Source organism: Oxyura jamaicensis, chromosome 18, assembly GCF_011077185.1.
Source record: "Oxyura jamaicensis isolate SHBP4307 breed ruddy duck chromosome 18, BPBGC_Ojam_1.0, whole genome shotgun sequence".
NCBI classification, from domain to species: domain Eukaryota; kingdom Metazoa; phylum Chordata; class Aves; order Anseriformes; family Anatidae; genus Oxyura; species Oxyura jamaicensis.
The window spans coordinates 5,555,423-5,579,915 of record NC_048910.1 but is presented as its reverse complement, the minus strand read 5'-3'; the positions used below and the strand labels follow the sequence as shown (position 1 = coordinate 5,579,915).

General features: G+C 45.8%; 2 protein-coding genes across 7 annotated transcripts in view; one reads left to right on the top strand and one right to left on the bottom strand.

Annotated features, from left to right (window-relative positions):
- The window catches only part of RECQL5 (RecQ like helicase 5), a 38,699-nt gene that overhangs the window by 5,383 nt on the left and 8,823 nt on the right, over positions 1 to 24,493 (bottom strand). For both annotated transcript variants that reach the window (XM_035342181.1, XM_035342182.1), the window contains 5 exons: positions 3,096 to 3,323; positions 1,804 to 1,903; positions 1,237 to 1,273; positions 419 to 477; positions 211 to 284 (listed from right to left, as the gene is read on the bottom strand). In XM_035342181.1, coding sequence (XP_035198072.1) covers positions 211 to 284; positions 419 to 477; positions 1,237 to 1,273; positions 1,804 to 1,903; positions 3,096 to 3,323 — 498 coding nt within the window. The remainder of the gene's footprint in view (positions 1 to 210; positions 285 to 418; positions 478 to 1,236; positions 1,274 to 1,803; positions 1,904 to 3,095; positions 3,324 to 24,493) is intronic.
- On the top strand, positions 6,896 to 23,971 carry SMIM5 (small integral membrane protein 5). 5 transcript variants are annotated; one of them, XR_004755085.1, is made up of 6 exons: positions 6,896 to 7,015; positions 12,898 to 13,059; positions 13,426 to 13,569; positions 15,181 to 15,334; positions 17,295 to 17,618; positions 22,656 to 23,971. XR_004755085.1 is itself a non-coding variant. In XM_035342183.1 (5 exons), the coding sequence occupies exons 4-5, from the start codon at positions 15,208 to 15,210 to the stop codon at positions 17,414 to 17,416; spliced, it is 249 nt and encodes an 82-aa protein (XP_035198074.1). In that variant the 5' UTR covers positions 6,896 to 7,015; positions 12,898 to 13,059; positions 13,426 to 13,569; positions 15,181 to 15,207; the 3' UTR covers positions 17,417 to 18,562. The 5 variants fall into 5 exon arrangements, 3 of the variants coding, with proteins under 3 accessions (XP_035198074.1, XP_035198075.1, XP_035198076.1); XR_004755084.1 differs by having other exon boundaries at positions 22,653 to 23,971; XM_035342183.1 differs by lacking the exon at positions 22,656 to 23,971 and having other exon boundaries at positions 17,295 to 18,562.

The following is a 24,493-nucleotide window of genomic DNA, read 5'->3' as shown; positions in this document are numbered from 1 at the left end:
CAACTCCTAGGATCAAGCCGAATTAGCAGAATCAGACACGGGAATCCTCATGTCTGATCATGAACATGACTACAAGAAGGATGCTGTTAAGTGAAGCTACATCCTTGGACCAAATTAAAATGTGTTCCCTGAAAGTGGTAACGTTGCTTGGGAAAGAGTAGGCCTGTGTTAAGGGACTCAATACACTACCCCTTGTCTCTCGTCTCATATCCTTTTCCTTCTGCTGGAACCTTTTGGTTGGCTCTCAAAGCTTCTTCCAGTATCTTCAAGCAGTGTTCCCGTCCCTAGGAAACACGGGATACTCAGACACGTTCTACAGAAATCACAGCGCCCCTTGGACTTCTAACCCGGAAGGAATAAGAACAGGACAGGCAGAAGCTTTATTTGCGAGTCAATATTCAACAAGAGCCTCTCTTACCTTCACTGTGAGCTTAGAGATTCTTCTGCTGGAGGCGTCTTTCAAGGGGCAGTCTGCACCTATCACAGAAGAGACATTTGGAAAAAGGCATCGTAGCATCATAGCATTGAACATCTCAGCTCTCACTGGGGCGGTGCCAGCCCAGTATTGCCTGTTAGGCTATTCCCTGCAGTCACCCCAAGAACCACTGCAGGCACCCCTTTCAGCTGCAATGGCTACAACTTCCAAGAAGGAAAATGAGATTCCATTCCCTGGATGAGAAGGTCTGTTTTGCCAGTTTAAGACTAACAGCTCTCCAAAACCTCTCCATCCCAGGAAGCCCTTTTTCAAGGCATCCCAGCTCTTAGGAAAAACAATTCTGCTCTCCCCCATCCCCAGCACCAACCAAAAATAAAGAGGCTGAACAGAGGAATGTGAACCATCAGGTATTCATTTACAACAGTGTAAGACCTGTGTTGCTAGACAGGGCTCCATGTAGCACAGATACAAATGGCAAAGTTTTTCAACAGTTCCCATTCCAATTGAAAACTGCTGCATAAACACTGCAGAAACAGCCTAAAAATTCAGGTTAGACAACGTTCCTTCTCTTTTACTTGTTTGGAAAAGTTGTTCAGAAAGATGCATTCCATATCTTCACCCCAACCAAATCTAAACTCAGATCCATCTCCTCCAGCCAAGCTTTCACAGCCAAAAGCCCAACCCCTGTGCCTAGGGATTGATACCCCGAGTGCTGATGCTACATAAATTACATGCAGCTGAAAAATACAAGACTTCCTTCTCCCAAAGAAAACCCACTATAAATCAATGAAGAGATTTACTTGGAGGAATAAAATCATCTTTTTCTGGTTCTTGGCCCTAGAAAAAAAAATAAAAGAAAAAAAAAAAAGATCAATCAAACATTTCCATTCCTGTAGCACACATGCAGGTCTAGAAACAGAGAAGATATATTTTTATCCCCTTGCTCCAGGGAAAATTAATGCTGAAGTTACAAAGGTACTGAAAAGGCAGCAAAATGGGGAAAATGAGACAAAGGATGAGAATCAATGCCAAAAGTTCAACTTTGCTATAGGAATATACAAGAAAAGCTGAATGAGGAAATTTGTTTCTAGTAATATCAGAGCTGATAAAGACAACAGTTGATAAAGAAAACAGCTCTTGATGAGCACTGCAGAGAGGTAAGCTGGATTCCTTCATGCTATGAGACTGACCCAGAATATGGAGAAAATGACAAAAGCAGAAGTAATCAGTAAAAAAGAGAATAAAGAACAGCAAGATGCAATAATTTGCTCTCAATACTGCCAGGAAAACCTTTATAAGACAAGCTCACAGCATAAAGGCTAACAGCAAACAATCTGCGAATCTCTTACAAAGGTACACAAACTCACTTTGCGCAGACTCATCTGCTTTTTGTAGAAGTTGTTCCACTCCCGTTTCCGAATCTCTTCATTGGCTTCATCCCCATTCCCGCTGCTTTCCTCATCATACCTGGATAAGGCAGCAGAACAAAAGGAAAAAACATTTCTGGAGATGCAGCATTACCTGGGGCAAAGGCTTTGGGAAGCTTAGGTCATCCCAGGATTTAGAGACGATGCATTTCAGCGCCTTTCTGAATGAGTCTAAGCTCTTAGACTCACTACTACTTAACCTGGACAGTAGTGTCGATGGGATTTATTAATCTCATGAACTAGTGAGCAGTAGCATGGACTAGTAGCAGGTAATTAGTGCTCTGAGAATGCAGGACTTCATTTCAGAAGCTCTCAGCTCCTCCCAGGGGGGTGAGTAGTCACTGCTTTGGGTCATGTACCCTATCTGTCAGTCATTACTGCCCTTGGAGCTGAGATGGCAGAAAGGACCCAGCATCTGTTCCTCAGGTCCTGAGATCAAACACAAGCTTATGTCACACGTACACTGGTTTCCTCTGACTCAACTGGAGTTGCCCGAAGAACAAAGCTACCAGTCTCCAGTTAAGGTAAAGCACAGGGCCACGCCAGCCGACCATGCTGTGCATCCTGGCAGAGTTCCATGGGCAATGCAAGTGGGGAAACTCGCGTCCTGGTGGCTGCAACACAGCCAAAGAACAAGGAAGAAGAGAAGTTGTCATCTCTACGCTGCCAAACATTTTACAGAATAAATCATATTTCTGACTGCACATCTTCCTTTTCCTATCAGCTTGATGGGGAAACACTAAAATTAGCAATCAGCAGAAGAATCTGACGCTGGCACACCATTATATCCTCTGTGATGACTAAGTTCTGTCACTGGTCCCCCAGCCTGCTGGCCCAAAGACGTCGGCACTAAGCCAGGAACAAGTTCTGGACCATACTTTGCTGTCAAGCTGGTCTCAGTTTAAACATTTTTGAACCTCGTGACTGTGAACAGGGCTGCGCCCATTTAGTGCTTTCAAAAATTTCAGCCTGGTTTCTTGAACCAATTACCTTCTGCAGGGCAACTCTTAGGTCATTCAAAACAGCTTTTTGCTCTCTGGGACATGAATTTGATCAAGGCTGCCAAAGTGTGTGGAAAATGAAATTCCAGCTCCTGCTGCCAGGAAGTTACAGGAAAATACCACCACACAGAAACATGTGCTGAAAATAGGAGTGGCTGGGCCTGCAGCTGTGAAAAGCTCTTTTCTCTGTGATAGCTCCTATGAGCAGAGTTTGAGCTACCAAGTACAGACCTGCTAAAACCTCGGCAACCTCTCCTTCCTCCTTCATACAGCTCTGGGTCGTAGCTATCCCAGGAGGAACTTGAGGGCCCAATGCAGGTTTTGCTCCAGCTGTTGCTGCAGCGCTCCAGTGACTCCAGCTGCCTTTTCACTGCCCCTGGGTTCTTGCAATAATCGCAGCACTGATTACAAGGTGGAGTGACATCGCCGAAGTACTTTGCTATGGCAGCATGACGACACCTAGGAGACAAAAGGAAAAATAACCTGGCAATTAGTTTCATTGGAGAACTCCAACCTTCCAAATTCAAGTTGTCTTTTGATAAAGACTTGGGTCCTTTTTTGCAGAGAATGCCTATTCCAGCAGGCAATACGGGGGTTAAGTCCTGGAGCAGAACTGGGGTTCTGTTCCTGGTATCTTGCTTACAGTCTCCGTGCCTTCATTTCTCTGCATGTCAAACAAACAGTGGCATCAATCGTCTGATAAATGCTTTCAGACCTTTGAGATCTGCAAAACGTGCAATGGATGAAATCCGCAGTTATTAATTCTGCATCGTTGCCCAAATACATTCCATGTCCAACCAGAAGGGCTCTAGAATAAATATGTAAAGAGGCCCTCCTGATACCTACATCCTACAGTTCAGAATATGCCCATATATTTCACACTGGAGAGCTTCCCATTTTATTGTCTGTGGTCTGAAGGTGAACAAATCCACGTTTGAATAAACAGGAATGTAAATTAAGTCAGAAATAAAGTCTGGACTGAAGAAAGAAAATTTCTATTCAGAAAATACAGCTGAGGTTCTTGACTTGCTAACAGAACTTCGGATCTGTGGTGAGTTCGGGTAGAGCCCAACACCCAGTAAACCAGCCCGTTTGCTCAAACAGTACTGCACAACCAGCTGCACCAGCCTTAGCAAACTAGCCCTGTGAAGATGACTAGATTCTTCTTCCAGGAACCTTCAAAGATTTCTGGCAGCCATCAGTGCTTTGGGATATGTAAAAAAAGTTCAGTGACAGATAAACGCTCATTAGCGAGACAGGCAGGAAGCAATTTCTCTTCTAGAACACTCCCTAACTTAAACCAGGGAAGATGTTGATTGTGCTAGAGAAAGAAGAACCAGGCAGCCACTTTTTTTTTAGAAAGCTGAAAGAATTTAGAAGAGCTTTTGGAAAGGCGGGTTTCACAGCACAGGCAGCCAGTTGTATCCTCCTCAAAATCCCGATACCCAATACACGGAAACACTTCACCAGGTATTTAGAGATAAATCCTGCAGTCAAGCAGCAACAAGAGAATTGTTTTACTGAAAGGAAGATCAAAGGGGAGATTTGCTTCTCTACCAAGGAGTGCCCTAGTTGGCTTACCGACTTCATGTGCAAAAAGTGGGTCACGGAGAGGGAAAGTACAAGAGGGAACACTTCATTCACTCTTTTTAGAAACCCTCTAAGGCATGCCTGAACTTGCCAGAGATCTGACTAACAAACACAGTTCGCTTGTGAACTTGTGTGCATGCATCTGGGGGAACATAACTGCGTGTCTACCAGAGCATCACAAACAAACCCTGTGAGGGTCTGCAGGGGCTGCCGGCTCGCTCATTCCCACGACCCGGTGAATTTTAAGCAGCAGCAGAAGTAAAGCAGCAGGTTACAGGCTGCGGCCGCCGGAGCGGTGGAACGTGTGCTGAAGTGCACAGGACCTGGCGCTGCTCAGGTAAGAAGGGCTGGAGCAGAGGTGATGTGCTGCAGGGTCCCGGGCACTGAAAGCCTGAAAGGGCTACTACAAAGCTGGCTTTATATCCCCCTGCAGAGCCGCACTGACTCACTCTTGCCTTGCGCTCAAAGAAAGAGCTCCTTTCACATGGTGGGGAAGGGTGGGGGGACCGGGAGGGGGGCAACACATTTGATCCCCTTGTTCTGCTTTTCCAAAAGAACTGCTGGTGCGGCCTGTCCTGCCAATGCAATGTGACTATAAAAATGTCAATGAGCTGCAAGTGAGCTTTTTGTTTCCCCAAAAGAAAACAGGCAGGCATTCTCATTAGTCCACATCTCGCTCTCACACACACTGATCCGAATTAGAGTTAACTGAAGCATACAGGAATGGCCAGGCCCTCTCCCCCCTCCTACTCACCAGGCTTATGCTGAGGTGTTCACGTGCAACTCTGTGCCTTAATGCAAACAGGACAGACACCACAAAGGAGGGTTTTGGGGGAGCAGAGATCAGCTCTGAAGTCGCTGGAATTAGAGATGTTCAAGTTGCTAGTCTATCAGGCATGTAAAGCCATTTTTTTTTGGTGCAGCTTGCTATAATTGCCTTTATCTTCATACAGAAATACCCCAAATCAGGGCCACGGCCTCACTTTAGCTAACGGTACTCACGGGTTGGGTCATAACGGGAATTCAGTCGCACAACTAAGATTGCAGTCCCATAACTGGAGTCAAAAGACCCAAAATAGTTACCAGTAGGGGTGCTGGGAGAACCACTGGATTAATGCTTAACTGAACGCAAGAGGTCTTGAAACACAGCTGGTTATGCATTGTCATGTGGTGGCGAAACTTCCCAAGTCACATGAGCACCTGACTAATGCCCCAGAGATGGAGAGCTGCTTTACATCAATTAATGGTACTTTGCATTCTTATGCATATCCTAAAGTTATTTAGCCTTTCAAATATGCATCTGTATTGTTTGCCTCACCCATCCTTCAACAGGAGTACGTCTGAGCTTTCCACCGGTCTTTAAAATGTCTAGGTAAAATCATTATCTCATCTGAGACCTCCTACCCTACTTTATATAATGGGATGGGATGAAGAGCAAATAACAACTGAGTTGATTAATGTGTTTTTGTCTGTGGCAATGCATTTCAGGAAAGCACTGAGCTGTACCCCCCTGGACGCCTGCACCATGCCTCCTTTTGGTACTTCTGTACGTTGGGTAAAACGGTAGCACTGTTCCTGCAATTAGTAGAAACAGATCAACTGTCAGAGAAGAAGCAAAGTCACAGATCTGAAAAGAAGCTTTGTCTCTGCCAAAATACACCGGGAAGAAAGCATTCCCTCATGGGAGCGAAAGGGTACACAGCCTCGTCGGAAGAGCTCCCCCAAAATACAGCAAGTTTTGGAATAAAGCCATGAAACGAGAGCAATATGAAGAAGACAAAAATTATATAAAGACAAATTATTTATGTAGATGTCGGTTGCTGAACAAAAGCCATTTAATGAGCTGTATCAAATAGAAGGGCAAATTATGTGGTTGATGAGGCATTATCATTTTGCACCTGTCTGAAGGACGGCATAGCTCTAGAGCAGCTGAACTTCAGCAGCCCTCTGGGACACGACAGCGGGTGGCAGCTGTCCCCAGTACACGAGAAGCAAAAAACCAAGGCTTCGAGAGGGTAAATGACTCGTCCGGGGGCATGAAACAAATTTACCTCCAGCATCACCCCGCTGCCAGCAGCAGACCGCGCTGCGCTGTCACTGCGATTTCTCGCTCTGCCCCTTCAAAGCACACCCGAGAAAGCTCCTTCCCCCGGGAGTCGGAAGGAAACCGGGCAGCATAAAGAAGAGTTAATTGCTTTAACACACACCCAAACTATTGCAAGGCGAGAATCAAATGAAAAGAAAAAAAGAAAAGACCTTGCTAGGAGGAGATGCGCAGTGGAAGCCAGCAACAAGTGGGAGGCTGCAGCGGCGGCTGCCCCGCGGTGCGCTGCTGGCCGGCCGCCCTCCCGCGCTGGCACCCCTGTAACACGAAACTTGGCATCGCCCCGACAGCAGCACCAAAAAAATAGGCAGAGACAACAGCTGGCTGTCAGCGGCAGAGCAGAGAGGAGCCGAGCGAGGAGCGAGACACGAGCCAGGATGAGGGGAGAGATGACGTGAAAGTTGAAGAAGAGAGGAGGAAAAACAAGAGGAGGAGAAGAGCTCGTGGCACGGCTGGGGTAAGGCTGAGCTCTCGCTGCTGGTCGGTCAACCATAGCACCTTCGCGTTCGGTTAGTTAGCAAGCAGCTGCAGCCTTTGTAGCTCTTTGTACGGCGAACTGTAAAAGCAGCCTTTGGGTAGCGCTTGCTAGCCTGAATTTGTCTGCAGGGGGACACTCAGGAGCAAGGTGGCAAGAGAAAAGCTTTTAACAGGATTCCAGAAAGCCGAGCTGCTGCCGTGCTGCTAACAAAAGGATCCAGCCTGCAGCCTCACATTGCTTCTACAGTCAGAGCAGAAGCAAGCAACTTTTTTGTTGATTAGAAAGGCTGTGCGCTGGTTTTTCTGTTGCTGTTATGGAATGTGACCTTAGCTGATAAGCAGGTCCAGCACGGGGCATTCTCTGCAGTGAGGTTGTCATGGATTTGTACGGAGTTTGGGCAAGAGAGCCGGGCTGCTCCTCCGTACAAACAGTGGATGTGCCATTAGAGAGTAGCTGCCAGCACAGGCAAGCGCGTGTCAAACCAAACGCGGGTGGGTGCCAGCTACAGCATTTCTCCAGAGCTCCTCCCAGCTGGAGCTGAGTTTTATCTCCCAAATCCTGAAGCAAACAGAGAGCTTAGAAAACAAACCCTGGTCGGGAAACTAGCATACTGTGCAAGTAAAGCATCTGTGTCCAATAGAAATAAATGGAAAGATTTTACACAGCTTCTAACAAGCATTAAAAAAAAAAAGCAGCTAGTGTATCCGGCACAGATGCTGGTTTACTATTCAAAACAGCATGAGAAACCGCTGCTCTGAGAGCAAACACAGCCATACACATACGCGGTGTACAGTTAACAACGAGACCATCGGGTCTGAAGGCAGTGAGAAGGGAATAAGAAAAGGAAAGGGATCCCCCCAAATACATGAGATTACCCTCTGTAAGCCTTGGTTTTGCACGGAGAGGTGTCTCACAGTGTGCACTGCCACCTCTGTTTGCTGCTGGGCATGGGAAGGGGGGGCTGGCAAGGAGGCTGACCAGATACACCCTATTTTTCTGCTATCTGAAGCCAATTACTCTGTTTGGAAGATCCTGCGGCTCCTCACATTGAGCTGACCCCCCCTGCCTCTTGCAGGCAGCGCCTGAGCAGTCAGCTGTTTACAAACAGGCAGGCAGAGGGGCAGAAAGCCAATCCTCCCAGAAAGATGTCTTCCCCATTCCCACACGTGCCTGTGGGGAGGAATGCTAAGGATCAGGTATTTCCACTTCTCTCCAGTCCCATTAGGGTGGAAGGGAGGGCAGCTCCTTCTGACGTACATCTCCTGCAAAGACTGAATTGGAATTGCCTGCGTGAGATCTGCTGGTTAAGACCCGCACGCCTCCGGTTCAGCCCTAGGTTCAAAGAGGATGGAGGGAAGTTTCCACCCTGCTAATGAAGGGTCTCCGCAGCTTGTTTGTTACAGCTAAGATGGTTCCACAAAGTACGGGAAAAACAAAGTTTAGGAAAAAAAAAAAAAAGGAAGGGGGGAGGAGCAAGGGGAGAAGGGCAGGGGGAAGGAGGGAGGGAGAGAAGCAGGCCAAGTTCTCCTCGCAAAAGAAAATCTTAACGGGTTTGGCTGGGGGCTTGTCCAGCCACAGCAGCGTGTACGTACGGGGGGGGGAAGCAATATGAAACACATGTCTGGATAAAAGAAGCAGGACATGGCTTATGTTACAGCTGTCACAGTGCACGGGCCTCTTAGCCTGAGCGAAATGCCAAAGCAGTTCGGGGAGTGGAGGTACAAAACAAACCAAGTTCAATAGAGCAGATCCCGGCTGCAGCAGCAGCTCGTAGCAGCAGCAGTCTGCCCCATGGAGCCTGCGGCGAGCAGAGCCGCAGGATGCGCAGGGGGCACAGCAAGAAAGTGGGCACAAGGAGCAGCACCCACACCTCGCCTTCGTGCAGGTTCTTGCCATGGCCCCCTACAACCGCTCCCCAAGTCGCACAGCTGCGACGGTCCGGAACAGCTTCTTCGGAGGATGCAGCTGTTGTCGCCTGGAGTTTTGAGATCCTGCACCCAAGTGGCATCTTTACGAGGATTAGACCAGCACATTTCAAACAACTCACAAATGCATGTGGATTGCTGTGGTCTTGAGGCCAGGCAAGGATGGGAGCCAGAGGTGGCCGAAAGAAGATTGGGAAGGCGTTTCCAGAACCCTCAAAGGGCTCCAGATGCCTTACCTCAAGCACCAGATTGCTGATAGATCCCAGTCTGTTCCTGAAGTAACTATTTACAGCCAGCTATTTTTATGGGCATACAGTTACCTCTCTGTCAGCTTCCTGGGAAATGGTTATTTTGCTAATATTAGAAGAGACTTTGAGGCTAGATTCAGGCATCAGTAACCCTTCGGCCTAAAAAAAGTTCTCTTGTAGAAGAGCAACAGTTTTATTTTTAAGACTGACCTTTTCCTTTCACCAGATGGCTCTGTGCCTTCGTTTCCCCACTTCTTAAAAATGGGACTAGTAGTGAGGAGCTGTCTCATGGCATTTTGTGGATTTGCTTGTGGGACAGACTGGAGAAAACCACTGTGTACTGCAGAGGTGTAGAGCCTCTCAGCTCAGCGCCCCGATGGGCACCTCAGCTTCTCCGACTGCGATGGCAGGGAATTCAGTGCCTTTTTATATTAGTTTAATGCTAGGTTGTTGGGGAGGGAAGGAACGTTTACGCTGCTACCTCAAAACCAGTCTCCAAACAGTGGGTGGTGGAGATGACAGGGTGTTCCAGCCCAATGGCTCCCCAGTCGGGGCTGCTTTATAATCTGGAAGAACGCGTGGCCTTCTTTTCCAGACCAGCTGACAAAGCCAAGGCTTTTCTCCCATGACATGGAGCTGCAATTTACCAGTTTGGGTGTGTGCTGTTAAAAAGCTGAATTCTCTTGATACTGGAAACTATTTTCATCTGCTTGGGAATGAATTATAGGTCTGTCTGGCTGCATTCACTCCTGTTTTAGAAAAAAAAAGGGCTTGCCCGCGAACCATAGTTAAGATTCACATGGCTGGTCAACTGCAGTCTTGCCAGCACACATTGCATTGACAATGATGAGGGAAAGCCAGGCACTGATAATACTGCTACATTTCTATAGCCCTTTTCATCTCCGAAGTACATTATAAACTTAGAACAATAAACAATCAGACAGGGATCATTGCACGTTCTGCCAAAACGCATCCAACTACAACACCACCTAGAAAGCCAAGACTGTTTTAGGACAGGAAGCACTGCGGACCTTGTCCACATGAAATCAAAAGAGTGATTCAGGGACCACATACAAAGCTGGTAGGCTTAGGAACTGACCAAACCTTTGCGTTATTAAGAAAGTGGCCAAACACAGTCAAAACTTATTTTAAAGTTTTAGACCAGGACAAAAAGCATCTCCTCCCCTTCAGCTCCTCAGCACCCTCCTCTGTAAGACAGGGGTTGCCGTGTAGGATTTGCTTCTGCATAGCCACAGTCTTGGAAAAAGACAACAAGGAGGTTACCCCGGCATTCTGCTTGTTTGGGCTCACCATGGAATCCTGCTCTGAAAGGTCTGACACGGGCAGCGAGCATTCCGTGGAGGACATCGAGCTCACCTTCACTGGGGCTCGCAGCATCAGAACTACAATCGTTGGCAGCTTCAGGGCACCACCAGCAGAGGTGAGGCCTCCGAGCTTCAGCTCCATTTTCAGATCACTGTAGCAACAAACCCATGCAAGCAAAGCTTCTCAAAGCTTCTCAGAGAGAGCACAGTGAAACCAAGGGACTGGGAGGTCGTGTCCAGAGACATAAAACCCTGGCATGACTGGGTACAGAGCAACCAAGAGTAGAAGCCTTGCTTTCATCTGCTTTCATCCTGAACGGGCTCAGTGACTGAAGCGTAACAAGCAGTTAGCAAACAAAGGTAATTTAATTTCCTTGTGTAGCTGCAACAGAACCAGGGACTTACTGTCTTTCTATCTAAACCTTTCAGAACATTTTAGAGGCTCGGACACACCTCTGATGGTGGTTACGTGCTCTGCTGCTTCGCAGAGATGAAGTCACACAGCAGAGGACGGGATGAGCTACCCAAGGACACACAACCAGTATGCATCAGCAGCAGGCCCGGAAGAGTGCCTGCATTTACTAACTTCCAGTCCTGGGGCTAAACCACAAACTCAAATTCACATTCTTTGTGCTGAAATAGGCCGTCCAAATGCCAGCATGGTTAAGACTAAACAAGTGTCACATTCCTCAGCAGTAAATTTAAGCTCACCCACTCCCTACAGCTCAACTTGTGATGCACCTGTGCAGACACACAGAAAGGATGCGGCTTTTGCAAGCTGCAGACAGACCAAGAAGGTGATTCATTTCCATCAGTTCCAACATACTTGTAACAACTTGACTAGCTTAAGGCAGACAAAGGGATGCAGGACCCGTGTTACACAGTCACCCCAAAGCTCTGTTTCTTGCTTGAAGCCAGGAAGCTACCACACGCAGCCCGTTCACGGTACCAAGAAACCATGACCAAGGCTTTTGTCCTGAATGTCTAGGCTGAGGCCTTTTAATGGCTTTATTCTCAGACGAGCTGAGCAGCCAATTTCTTTGAGTGCTTCAATATGGCTTAAGTCCATTAAAATGGTTCAGAAAGATAATCTCAGTGCTATTACGGCAATTTACACAGCTTTATTCAGTAGACACGGCACGATGGATCTGCATGAAAAACAAATACCAGCGTTTTCTGGGAATCTAACTCTGCAGGTGCCCTAAGTGTAGAACATGTTTCTTCGGCACGAAACGAGCGTCTGATCCTTGCAGCACACCTGCAAATGTCAAGCACCCCCCTGCATTATTACTGTGCTCTCTTTTCAACCAAGGCTAACAACTCATGGCACGTGGCAGATTCTGCCTGGTTGTCAAAACCAAACCCAAATTAAAACATTTGTTTTACTCCTTCCTCTGCCAGGCCCTGCAACAGAGCAGGGCAGAAAGATTCGATGGTCTAGTCCCACTGGTAACACTGGGTAGATATTTTTCAGACAAGAGCCAGAAGAGGAAGCAGTTGAAACCACGAATTTCAGGCTTCCACAGCACCCCAGCAGGAACTTGCAAACTGCCTGTCACAAGGCATTAGCATCGCGTTCACTTCCTTTTCTATACAAGTTTGTCATCTTGCCTCTATTTTCACTCTGTATCAACTCTAGCTGCAGCTATGGCAAAAAAGGTTCGTGACACTTATCCGATAATGCGCGACAAAGACAGCATTGCTCTGTGGTCATTCAGCATTTCTTCCATAGCAAGTTCCACTGGCTTTGCTGCCCCCACAGCTGTGTCTCCTCTGCTCCGGCAGGTTCCCATCCTCACAGGATGCATATTTGAAAAGCAAGAAAATCCCTGGCAGAGAACTAGGTTTGCTCCAAACCCCACACCATTTAGGCCCTAGAACAGCAATCCAGGCTTAGAAAGTAAACTGTCCGATAAGACTTACAACCTGAAGTTTCTAATCCCTCCAGACTTGCCCGTTTTAATAATAATCCTTACAGTCACTGCTTCAGCCAAGCACCCTGCCCCACCCGGCCTTTACTGCTGTTGGGAACTGGGAAATTACTTGAACACAGTAAAAGGGAAAAAATAAATAAGTTCTTATAGTTCCATTCTGAAATCTGTAAGTAGTGTCATCTCTGTGGTGTTGCAGGTGAGGAAGATAAGGCAGACACACGAGACAACTTGTGTAAGTCACACAAGCAGGCAAGCCTTACCCTCACGCTAATCTTTAGGGTGCGATCTTGTTTGTGCTGACATCAGCTGAGAAAAGATCACAACCAAAACCAGTCCTGAGCAAAGACTTTATACACAAGTAGAACGGAAGATAAAGTCCATGAGTATCACTAGCTTTCTTGGTGAGGCTTTGTGTTTTATTTTTTTGAGAAGTGATGTGTTCATCACCTTTTTGCTATGCACAAGAAATCCCAAAGCTGCGACACCCTTGGAACCAGCATGCACTCAGAAGCGCAGTCAAGTAGAAAAACATTTGCTTCCACACAGAGACTGCATCCGACTTCAAACTTTGTCCCCGAAGTTCAACCTAAGGTAAACGAGCAACATTCCTTGCAAGTTTTAGAACAAAACCTCCTTCACTTAGCTCTAGATCAGGTACCACAGCAAAGGAATGCCCCTTACCGAGACACAAGCTCTTACCATTTCAGACTAGGCTTTCTGCTAATCGGTGTGGAGTTCTACAGTCCCGATCGGTAATTTTCCATTGTATGCCCAAGCTTCAGAAGCCTAGTTCTCATACTTGCTGCTTCTGTTGCAGCCCAAAGCATGGCATGAAAGGTTACAGCAGACTCCTTACTAGGAGAGCTTCTGGGCAGGCAGAAATACTCTCAAAGGGAACAAACATTTTTAAAACGTTAGAGCCAGGAATACATGTTTCTTTTAACGTTTTTCTTCTAGAGCCAAGAGCAGCAAACACAAATCACATCACCTCTGCCTGCACCGCCATCTCTTGGAATGGAAACAGCACTGGAAACCTGCTGACAGAATCTCACTGCACTGTGCAAAGGGAAAAGGAGCCACTTCTGGAGCAGCTCATTTGGGGTATGGCAATTACCTGGAAAGAACTATTTAATCCTAGTCTCCAAAGTGACCTTTTCAGGTCAAAAGGCCACAGCTATGCTTCCCTGCTAAACTGCACAGAAATCTTTCTGTAGATGCAGCTCTTCCATCCACCCACAACTGCAGGGAACCAGCTGGTTCCGATTTTTATTCCTTAGCTTGGATTTAAAAGAACAAAGAAAACCCTTTCTGGATTGCATAAACATACAAAACGTAATTTTACTTGGCACTGAATTATTTAAGCCCAGCATGCAAAGAAACAGCCAAGGTCTCTTTGTCCTCAGTGTGTTTAGAAAAACTGAACTCCAAGCATCCATTTGTTTGAGTAACCAAACCAGATGTGCAGCAGTGAACCAGCTGCCTTGTTCTGGGAGTACTGTCTTGGTCTTTTGACTTTGTATTATCAACAAGACTAGGAAATTAAATTGCAACATACAAGTCTCATAAAACAGCGCTGACTATTACAACATTCACAAGCTACTAAGTTTTGATATAATTATATCATTTCATTTAATGTTATTGTTGATATAAGAGCCATAATCCATCTGTAAGTCCAAATGCTTATTTTAGCCAAAACTGCGTATATTTCTCAGCAATCTCCTATTTCTCCTACCTCCTGAACAAAAATTTTAACTTCCACAGCTCTCCTGCAAGCTTGTTTGTTGCAATACCTTCCAAAATTTTGCTCGTGGCGAGAAAAGAACAGCAAATACTAGTGGCAAAGCTGAGGTACCTAACTTTGACTAAACTAATAATGTTATCCCAATAGTTCCCAATGGTCATGCTTACTGAGAATGAAGAAGACTACCAGGCAGGGCAGGAAGGTTGCCTTCTCTTAAGGGAGACAGATCCAGGGGCTTTTGCTTTGCTCATCACCAGCAGCGATGGGTGGACCTCCGCTGTTCTATTTATATATTAGAACAGACTGTGACTTAAATTATAAAATAGAATGTAGGGCTGCGTTTAACTTACCATACAAAACTTGCCGTCATCTGAGAGAAACTGAAAAGCGCCCAACTTTCCCCAGTGAGCATGGGCTTTAGCTCTTGATATCATCATTCAGTAAAACTGGTTGATAAAACATTATGAACGGGACTGTAGCGTGGTGTCACAGTAAACACCTTAGGTTTCTGAGGGGACTATGTATAGCTGGAGCACAAGAAGTCTTCAAAAAGACCTACTGTGTGTTACTGTGTGTTCAGTAGAATTTAACTGAAAGCTACACGCTGTGCTGGAGTACAGAGAATTGCATTTTTTTCTGGAAGGACAACTTAGCATAATTGGGAAAAAAACACAATCATGGGGTGGAAGTCAAGGGCAGCCACTGTCCAGTTCTAATTCTATCGCTGCTTAAGCACCCATCCTTTTAGAAGAAAACAGTTTCACCTTTGCATAACAGCCTAACTGTCAAAAACACCCTCAAAGCCATATTTTGAAATTAAAACAGTGCCAGAACGTAAATAGTCCTCCACCTTAGCTACTGGGAACGAGGGCTGAGACCAGATAAACTCGTTTTACTTGTGATCACCAGCTCTATAAGAAGGCTGGCAGCTTCCTAGCATTAGTCAGTGAAAAGATTTGTTTTTTCTACAGCATAAAGCCTGGAGAGGTTGAGCCAGAATGTCTTCTGAAGGCTTTCTGAAGGAAATGCAAACCATTGGTGAGAAGTTTCTTCTTAAGCTTCAGAAACTGCCCAAGGCTGACCCTGTGGAGATCGTGTCCTTCTGTGTGGTGCTTCTGTTTATCGGTGAGTTTATCGGTGGAAGTAGCGGGGTGTCAGACGTCTCTCCTCTTTTACAGGGGCAGCTTGCTCTGAGGTCTTTGTTGAGAGGTTGGTGGTGTTGGCAGTTGTTTTCCAGGCTGTGCTCTGAGGCCCCGTTTAATTTCTAGGTCATTTTTTAGTATTCAGTGTGTATCTTCACACACACGCAGAGCATCATAGGCAATAGTATTACTTTCCCCAAGGCTCCCCTAGTTTAGCATTAGTTTAAACAGCAGTATTTTACCTAACCAAGAGTTGCGGCAATGTTTTGATGCATAGCAGGTATATTTGTTTATAACAAAGGGTATTAGGGGATCTCACTGCCATGAAAAACACTCAGGTCTGAGATGCTGAGTATCTCTCCTGCGCTTAATTCAGCGGGTGCCAGTATGCTTCAGATGAGCCTCTTTATTCCCTTCCACTGGTAAGATCCCTTCTGCCGCTCTGCGTGGGGATGGCACGGAAGGAATAAAAAAGAGCTGCTTGATCGTGGGGAATGATGTTTGTTTAAACAATGGGAAAACAACCAGGAAGGAAGGCAGGCCTGCCCCCTCAGAGGTACTGCTCTCTCCCAGCGCTGGAAGGAAGGGTGTGTTTGCAGCCTGGACACTCCTCCCTGGGCTGGAATTCAGGAACAGACAAACCTGCTTCCTTTTTTTTTTTCCCCCTCTCGTAGTGACAGCTGGTTCCCCACAGGTCAGATTAGCTGGCAGCCTGTCTCCAGACCTTTAAGAACACGTGCACACACGTGAGCGCATGCTCCTTATGAGTTTTGCAGGATTAAACATGTCATCCTTTTCTATTCCAGATAAACTAACCTATCCCTCCCCATCCTGACCACTACGGCTAGAGTAGAATAACAACAGGCTAGCCCACTGCTTTGCAAAACAAACCCCTCGTTTTGAAGTATCCATTTTCTCAGGCTGACTACAGAAGAAAGCATAAAACCAACCCAGTCACGAATACCTGTTCTCCTTAAAGGGCACGCATCAGGCACTCCTGAGAAATGGAACTGCCAGTTCGACCAGCCAAACCCTCTCTAGTTGCTTTTGACAACTATGGGGAGAGTTTGATCTCCATCCTCTCCAGGCGCACAGCCCCACTTGGTTGCTGTATGCCATCTACCAAACAACAGCCAGTAAGGCAGGGAAAGCTGTGCCGCCCCCACATAGCTTGGTACGTGGCTGTTAAGGTCACAAAATACCCAGGCGTGACAACAGGAGTTTTTTGTGCAGTGGATGAACTCTGGGGCCACAATCTGAAAAGCAATCTTTCGGTTTGAAGGTGATGGATATTTTTTGTCTTGCCTACTGAAAAATACACGCAACTAGGATCCTTCCTCCCCTGTCCAGAGTACAGGCACCATTCATTTTAATTTGCTCTTCACTATTGCAGAGGAATTTCCCTCTTCCATTACTTTCATTTATTTACCTCTGGAAACAAACCTGAAATTAATTCCTTAAACCTTTCTTCGCTGGGCCTGCCCTATCTGCTTGGCCTGAATCTTTGGACCTGCTGACTGATCTTGGCCAAGTCTGACAAAGGAACAGGAACCTCTTATCTTTTTATCTCTATCAAGTATCCATGGGAGGAGATAGATGGGTATTGGGCAAAGTCCTAACTCTGTGCTCACCATATGGGGAAACCAGTACACGTAGCTCCCAAACCATTATGAACAGCCAGCTGGGCAATCAGCACGGTTATTGACAAGCCAACCAGTACACCCTCAGCTCCTGCTAAGGCCTGACACTTGTCCAGATTAAACGGATAGCTAATACAAGAAAGCAGGAACTTAAAAGGAGGGAGGCGGGGATACGGGACAGAAATCAACAAGAAACCTGACTGTTCATTCTGCTGCTCATCAGACACCTTACAGGAGACGTAGGGTTAGTCTCCAGTGACTCCTGCTATGTCATGAAGCAATATCTTTTTCTTCTCTTTTCAGTTACTGTTCTGCTGCTCATGATCATTGCTTGCAGCTGCTGCTGCTACAGCTGCTGTAGCTGCGATGGACGTCCTGACCACAGACGTAGGAAGATCCAAGTCCGCCCGACTGCCCACCCATGAAGCGCTTCAAGAGGTGACAACCTACTATCAAGGACATGCATGGCCATCATGATTCAGTCCCACGGGAATGACTCTCTGCTCTAGCTCACTGAAAATGGCAATAACAATATTAATGAGTTTGACTCAGAGGACCAGAAATCACGGCATGGAATTCATTCTTTCTGTGACAGCTACTGCTGGGCTCCGTGGTGTGACCAGAAAGGTAACGCTGCTTTACCATCACTGTCTTCCTCTTCAGGGTGGGCTGGGGGTGCATGGACACACGCTGCTGACAAAACAGACACACTTACCCTGTAACAGCCCTGCAGCTGGGCTAGCCAAGGATTCCTTTTGTGAGCACTGAGCCACAGACCAAAGCAGAGAACATGTAAGCTGCCACATGGCTAGGCAGCACCTACACTCTTCACAAGTGGCTAATCCAGAAGGATGATGTTGGGTGCCAGGAAAACCCTCTGACATTGCTGGGAGGTCGACATGCTTAGTACATCTTGGATCAGGCCCAAGCCTGCTCTCTCAAAAGCCAAGTGCAATAGACACATTTAGCTGAGATGACTGCTGAAAACAACACATCATGGACCTTCTGATCTACATATACCACCCGAGGCTCTGCATACAGCTGGTGACAAATGCTCCCTCCTTTATTCCATTGGTGTTACGATGATGTGAAATTGCCAAAGAGAAAAATCAGATCGTGTGCAATACCCTTTGTAAACAGAAAGGTGAAGGCAAAAGAGAAAAAAATCACTGATGTTACAGTTTAATTTGAACGTTGTGCTGGTAAACGTGCTCCCTCCCAGCCCCCGTGTGGTAGTCAGAGCTTTCATGAATTCTGCTCTTCTGCACATTGCAGGCTCATGGTCCTTGGGAATTACAGGAGATGAACAAATCCCCGTCCTCACTCGAGGGACCTGTGTGCCTGACTCCCTGCACTGTGTGCAGTTTATTTTAGTGGACACAAGCAGTATGCCTAAGGTATGTTTATTAGCATACTCCAAGGCATTTCAGAGGAGTGACATACAGCATGGTAACCGTCACTTCAGGGTATACACGCAGCAGCTGACAGCTGGCATTGCAACAAAGCACAGCCGAGAATGGCCTGTACAGCTGAAGTTAACAAGTGAAAATAAATCCTTTCTCCATGCTGCAGTCACTGCGTATGTTTGGCTTACACTGAGGTGAACTTCAGCAAGGGATTTCTGTAAGTACAAGGCTATGGGGCAGACCTTGACTTTCCTAACTGGGACAGCCAAACAGACCATCTTGCTGTACCTAACTGCAAGCCGCTGGGCTTTCAGCCCCAAATGTAACAACACCTTTACAAGAAGGTATACAAAGTATAGATAAGTCATCTTCTACCCTTGTATTCCAACTGCTACACGAAGAGCAGTCAAAGGGATTTGGGCACTGGAACAGGCTCCCAGGGAAGCAGTCACAGCACTGAGCCTGACGGAGTTCAAGAAGCATTGGGCAATGCTCTCAGACACATGGTCTGATTTTTGGGTGGTCCTGTGCTGACCCAGGAGTCGGACTCGATGACCCTTGTGGGTCCCTTCCAACTTGGGATGTTCTGCGATCACATGCATGCATGCCAGAGCCAACATCCAGCAGGAGAGAAAAGAATCAAGTTTTTAACAGAGGGCTTTTAAATATTCTTCACACTTCGGAAGGGACAAAATGGAAACTTTGTAAAGAAACCTCTTCCCTGATGCCTGCACCCAATTTAGCAGAATGCATCATTAGCTTCTCATGTATTTAATGCACTTTATTTTTTTTTCAAATAAACTGAGTTTAGGTATTTTGCATTTTTTGTACAGTTGCACGTTGAAATACATTTGCAGCCAGCAACACAGAGAATAGTCTAAAAAATTGAGAAAAATATCCTCAAATCACTAATGTTACTTTTACACTAAGAAACAAGAAAACATTTCCAGGAGAAGATGGGAATGTTCCTTAGAAAGTAAGTGTTTGTGCCCCAGTTTGGCAACTACCAAGAAAACAAGGACTGAACCAGTATGAGCCGCTGCATGCACAGCTACATTAAGAGTAACAAAGTGCTGGCTTTTATTATGCTGTCCCCAGACTTTCACTTCCAGGAAATATGCTAGGGTAGGATAAGCTCAAACATGGCATCAATTTACTGTAATCAACATTCGGAGATGCATCACACTAACCTCTCTGCCAGACACATCTTTGCTCATTTCATTTACAAACAAGCGACTGTCAAGGTGATGCAGGAAGTCTCAGACCCTCTCTTTTGCAGGAGACAGACATTTCTAAGTTAAATCACGAGACCTGTGAAAGAACAGAGCTTACTTTCTTTCCTAGCCTGTGCTAGACAGTGCCAGCTACAGGAATTAACAGAATCCCATTGAGAAATGCTTCAGCAGCATGGAACCAGCCTGTGCTAACAGTCAGGAGGAAGCTCAGTGGGCTGGAAACGTACCAACAACTGACAGGTTGCTGTCACTAGGAACAAGCTGCCAAGTGTTATCTCAACACGAAAAGCCACAAACATGAGTTTCCCCAGTGGTGTTACAAGTTAAACCACTGACAGACACCAGGCAGGGGGACAGGGGACATGGCTCCTGCCTTATCTCTGCCACTCTAAGTTCCTGAATTAAAGCAGAGAATAAATACAGCGCTGTTAAAAAGAAAGGAAAAAAAAAAAAGAGAGAGAGAGAAGGAGAGAAAATTAAGCAATTTTATTAAGAATGCAGGTGGCTTTCTGGAGCAAAGGAGCAGCCACAAAGGAGAGAAGTGGATCCCTGGCCAATTTCTGCAAACTTGCCTGCACCTCACAGGCCTGGTGTCCTGCTTAATGTTTCGTACCGTTGTACTCCGTTGGACTATTCGTATACTTGGTATTTAGGTACGTGTTTGCCTGGGCTGGGTGGGTTCTGCCACTGTCTTGCACACAAGAGATCAGGGTGGCTTGAAAGATGCCCCCCAAAAAACAGTTTAGGGTCTGTGTGTTTGTTTCACCTGTTACCCACTTACAGGGGCCTAGAACGCCCTGAGCTCTGGTGAGGATGGATCCCCTCTGTTTCAAAACTCACAGAGGAGCACAGACCATGGCCGAACTGAAAACTGTTTCAAAACCAGTAACTTCTGTACACATTTAAAAACCTTCAGTGAGCCTAGAAGGAACTGCAATGGAATATAATTACTTCAGTCACAATGATACAAGTGTTGAAAAAGCTTTCCCTGAGAAATCCAAAGCATACTGTGAGACCAGCCTCTCCAGCAGAGGCAGCTGAAGCTTTACTGACCACTTAATGGAATAGCTTTTATTCTGTAACACTATCTCTCCAGCATCAAAGTGATGTGCTTGGCTTGTGAAAAACAAGTTTCCTTCCACCCATCCACACATATCACTCTCCTCTTTCTCTCCCATCTCTCTTCCCTCTGGTCTTCCTTAGTTAAGAAGGAAGGGAGTCTGTTTTATTGCAGCTAACAGCACTACAAGGCTCTGTAATGAGTTTCTCCACCTAAGCTGCCATGATGAAGTTTGGACTACAGGGCACTCATTCACAGTCCCATTTTACAAATGGCAGTCTCCTAACTGAGCCTACAATACAGAGCCAGCCACGACCCAAGAAACAAAGCCTGCTACTTTCCCAAGACAGAGGGCATGGCAGGCTGCTACAAGCACTGGAATAAGTACACAAGTGGATGAAGGCATGGAGAGGAAGGAATACCCAAGTGACATGTGAACAGGGTCTTTTTAACTAGGCTCAAGGCCTTTGATTAGATTAGCCACACCTTTGCAAGAAAGTCAGCTGTTAATCATTTACTGCAGTACAAACACGCAATTTCCAGGCTGGGTCTACAAGGTTCCAGGTGCTGTAGGGGGTCCTTCACCACAGGCCAAGAGCTTTTCAAGTAGGTGCAGAGGAGGTACCAGAAGAAACACCTACTGCAAACACAACAGCTTCAGGTATTTATAAAATTGCATACAACTCTCCTACCTCAGATTAACCATGGTTAGCAAAAGGAATGGGAGCTTTTTAGGGTGTGCACCTGTACAGGGCTTCTGCCTCTAGGTCCGCAGAGTTAATATCCAGTCTGTCTCCTTTTTAAAAGAGAAGGAAGCTATTCAGAACAGCTTCCATGTCCTGTATACCTTTGGTGATCTGTCCTAATACCAAAAAAGCAAAGCATAAACTTGAGTATTATTTTCTACTGAGAAAGAACCAAAAGCTTCAGGAAACTGAAGTCTGAGCTTGTGCTTGCAATCCAAGGTGACTTGTGGAGGATGAAACTTGATTTTTATACGGTATTTGGGATGCAGACACAAGGGGTGACAAGTCAGGTAAATATTCTGAAATAATTAAGATCTCTTCCTGCATTAGGTCCGTACAGTCATGTTTGAGAGAAAGAATGAGAAGTAATCTATTCTTTCTTTCCCTTGAGCAGCATCTAGCAAGGAAGCTTTAGATGCTCTCAAACCACAAGCTGCTCTCAAATAAATGTTGTTGTCTTTTTCTTTTTCAAGAAAGCTGATAGCCAAGTCATTATGCAAAATATCAGAGAAAGAACAAGTATGTAGAACCCCTGAGATCCCACTTTAAATTATTGCTGAACCTAAGTCATTCGCAGGAGGAAAGCATACCTCTATTGCAGAGTAACCCAGAATGTGTGGCTCAACATTAAAACCAACTGTATTACCAGGAGATGCTTTTCATGCAAGAAGCTAGATTGTTCTAAACTCTATGGGAGTGACAAGTTCTACATTAAGTTCTGTGCTTGCTGTTGGTGTGTGTTTGGTTTGCTTGTTTTTAAATAAGTGTTCATTTGAGCTGTGAGAACACACTGGAGATTAAGTGCCCAACTCTCATTTTAGAGGCAATGCTTCCTGTTGGAATCAACCAATCAATCTCCCATTGATTACTTGTATAGGCTGTACATTGACAGATGAAGGGTTCATACAGAACATGCCAGGAGAGATACTATATTATTAAAAAGATTGATAAGCTATGATTAAAGTAAATCTCAACTGCTAAAATCTAGCAAAGCCAGAAGATTTCCTCTTCAATTCTCTGTAGATTTGACTCTAAAGCTGCCTCAGTTATCTCTCTTCTGGTTTATGCTCCAGATTCTGCGAAGACTGACTCTACCTTTTGGAAGAGGGACACCTGCCAGCACAGAGCATGTGTGCCTGTACTGGTTTAGGGACTCTCTCTTTCTGCACAGAGGGGATACATCAACATCTGACATTATTCTTGTCTAACTCCAGCAGGGCAGAAGCCAGCATGTCATCTGCACAAGAGACATCCTCAGTTCTGGAAGACCTAAAAAGACGGATTGTAACAAGTGACTGGGCTCTTGGAGGGCTAGTGGTGATTAGCACCTTCTGTCTTGTTTTGATTGCTCTCCTGTTATTTGCTGCCATCTTTGGGTGCTGCTCATCTCCAAGGCACAAGCGGAGTGGTGCATAGACAGTGAAGCTGTGACACAGTACTGGGAGATCCGCAGTTAAGCAAGAATCAGCCCAGCTGCAATCTAACTGTGTTGTTCGTAGAAGCTTTTTCATCTTCTGTCCCTGGGTTGTTATTTCTCCCCATCCAGCCTTCCCGCGTTGAGAGCAATATATGAATGCCAGCAAATTGTTCTGCAAGTCCACAGCAAACTCTGTATGTAAGGCAGCCTGTGTTCAGGAACTGAATGATGATGCTGGCATTTGGCTTGTCTCTGCCTGATTTTCATCTTTCAAACAAAATCACAGACAGGATGGAGTTGGCAAACGGTCAACCACCGCCTAAAACTGATAAAGATGTCTTGTACCAGTGCAGTTACTTTTTTTGTTTAGCTGGTCTTGTTTTTTTCCATCTTGCAAATGGAGATCAGGGAACTCTGACCAGCAAAAGCTTTGTCTGAATCCATTCTCTAAAAAGCAGCTTATGTAATTGTTCTCCTGTCATACTCAGACAGTAGCCTAAATATACTATGCAAAAACTTGCTTATCGGAATACAAGTCTGTCTGTATTTGTTCTCATTTAGAACCTTGTAAGGTCAGAATTTCAGGTTTATTTTTACTGTTTGAATAGCAAATAGAACTGTATTAATTCAAAATGTAAAAAAGAAATGCAATGCAGTATTCTTCTGAAGAGCACCTTAGTCTCCTGCACAGTTGCAAGCGGGGAAGCCAGTCAATGGTGCTGCAATGTGGGACCTTGGGTTGTGCATCTTATGTGTGTATGTATTAAGCTGGGGAAGGGAAGAATAAAGATGGGAGATGTGATTTCTCATTAGGTCAGTGGGCTTCCCTTACAAATCTCTCATGCAGCCAGTGAAGTTCTATTTCTATTGCTATTCACCTCAGCAAAGGAGAATGTTTTCTCTCTATCGCGTGGATATTGCCTCACTACTGCAGCAGAACTCTTCAGAGAAGTTCCTCACTTAAAAAGCAGTCAAGTTCTTTACAGCATACATGAAGTGGGTGATGCTGTAATATGGTGACGTGGATCCTACCTCACGCCCTGACTAGGAGACCACGCTGGAATGTTCTGCGACTGCTTTTGGCTTGTGCAAGGTTAGTTCAGTGAGTCCAGTACAGTTGTCATGGCATTGATGGCCCTTCCAAGAAACCACTGTCACAACTAATTCTGCTACCAACTGTATGAGAATCAAGGAGAAAAGCACACTGAGACAAGGTCTCCTGAGGCTAGCCTCTGACCACATAGGTACAGCTGCTCTCACATGCTATAAAATCTGGACACAAGCAGCCATCTGACTTAAAGCAAGAAGCTACTTCCCAGAATCATCCTAGGTTTGGGCAAAGAAGTGCCCCTTGCTGGGACCGCTCAGCATTGTGCCGTACTTCAGTACACACAGGGAGATCTCCCAAGGCAGATCCATAAAAACACAGTTTGTTTACCAAACATGACCACAAGGAGAAAATACGCTCACTGAAGTATCAGGAAAGAAGCATGCCAGTCACCCTGAAAAACTTGTCCTAGACACAGGTGTGAAGAATGAAACAAAATACAACTTAAAAGCAAGACAGATGTTGACTACTTTCGGTTAGTGAATACATACTGCTCTCTTACTGGCAAGATTACAACTTTGATGTCTTAT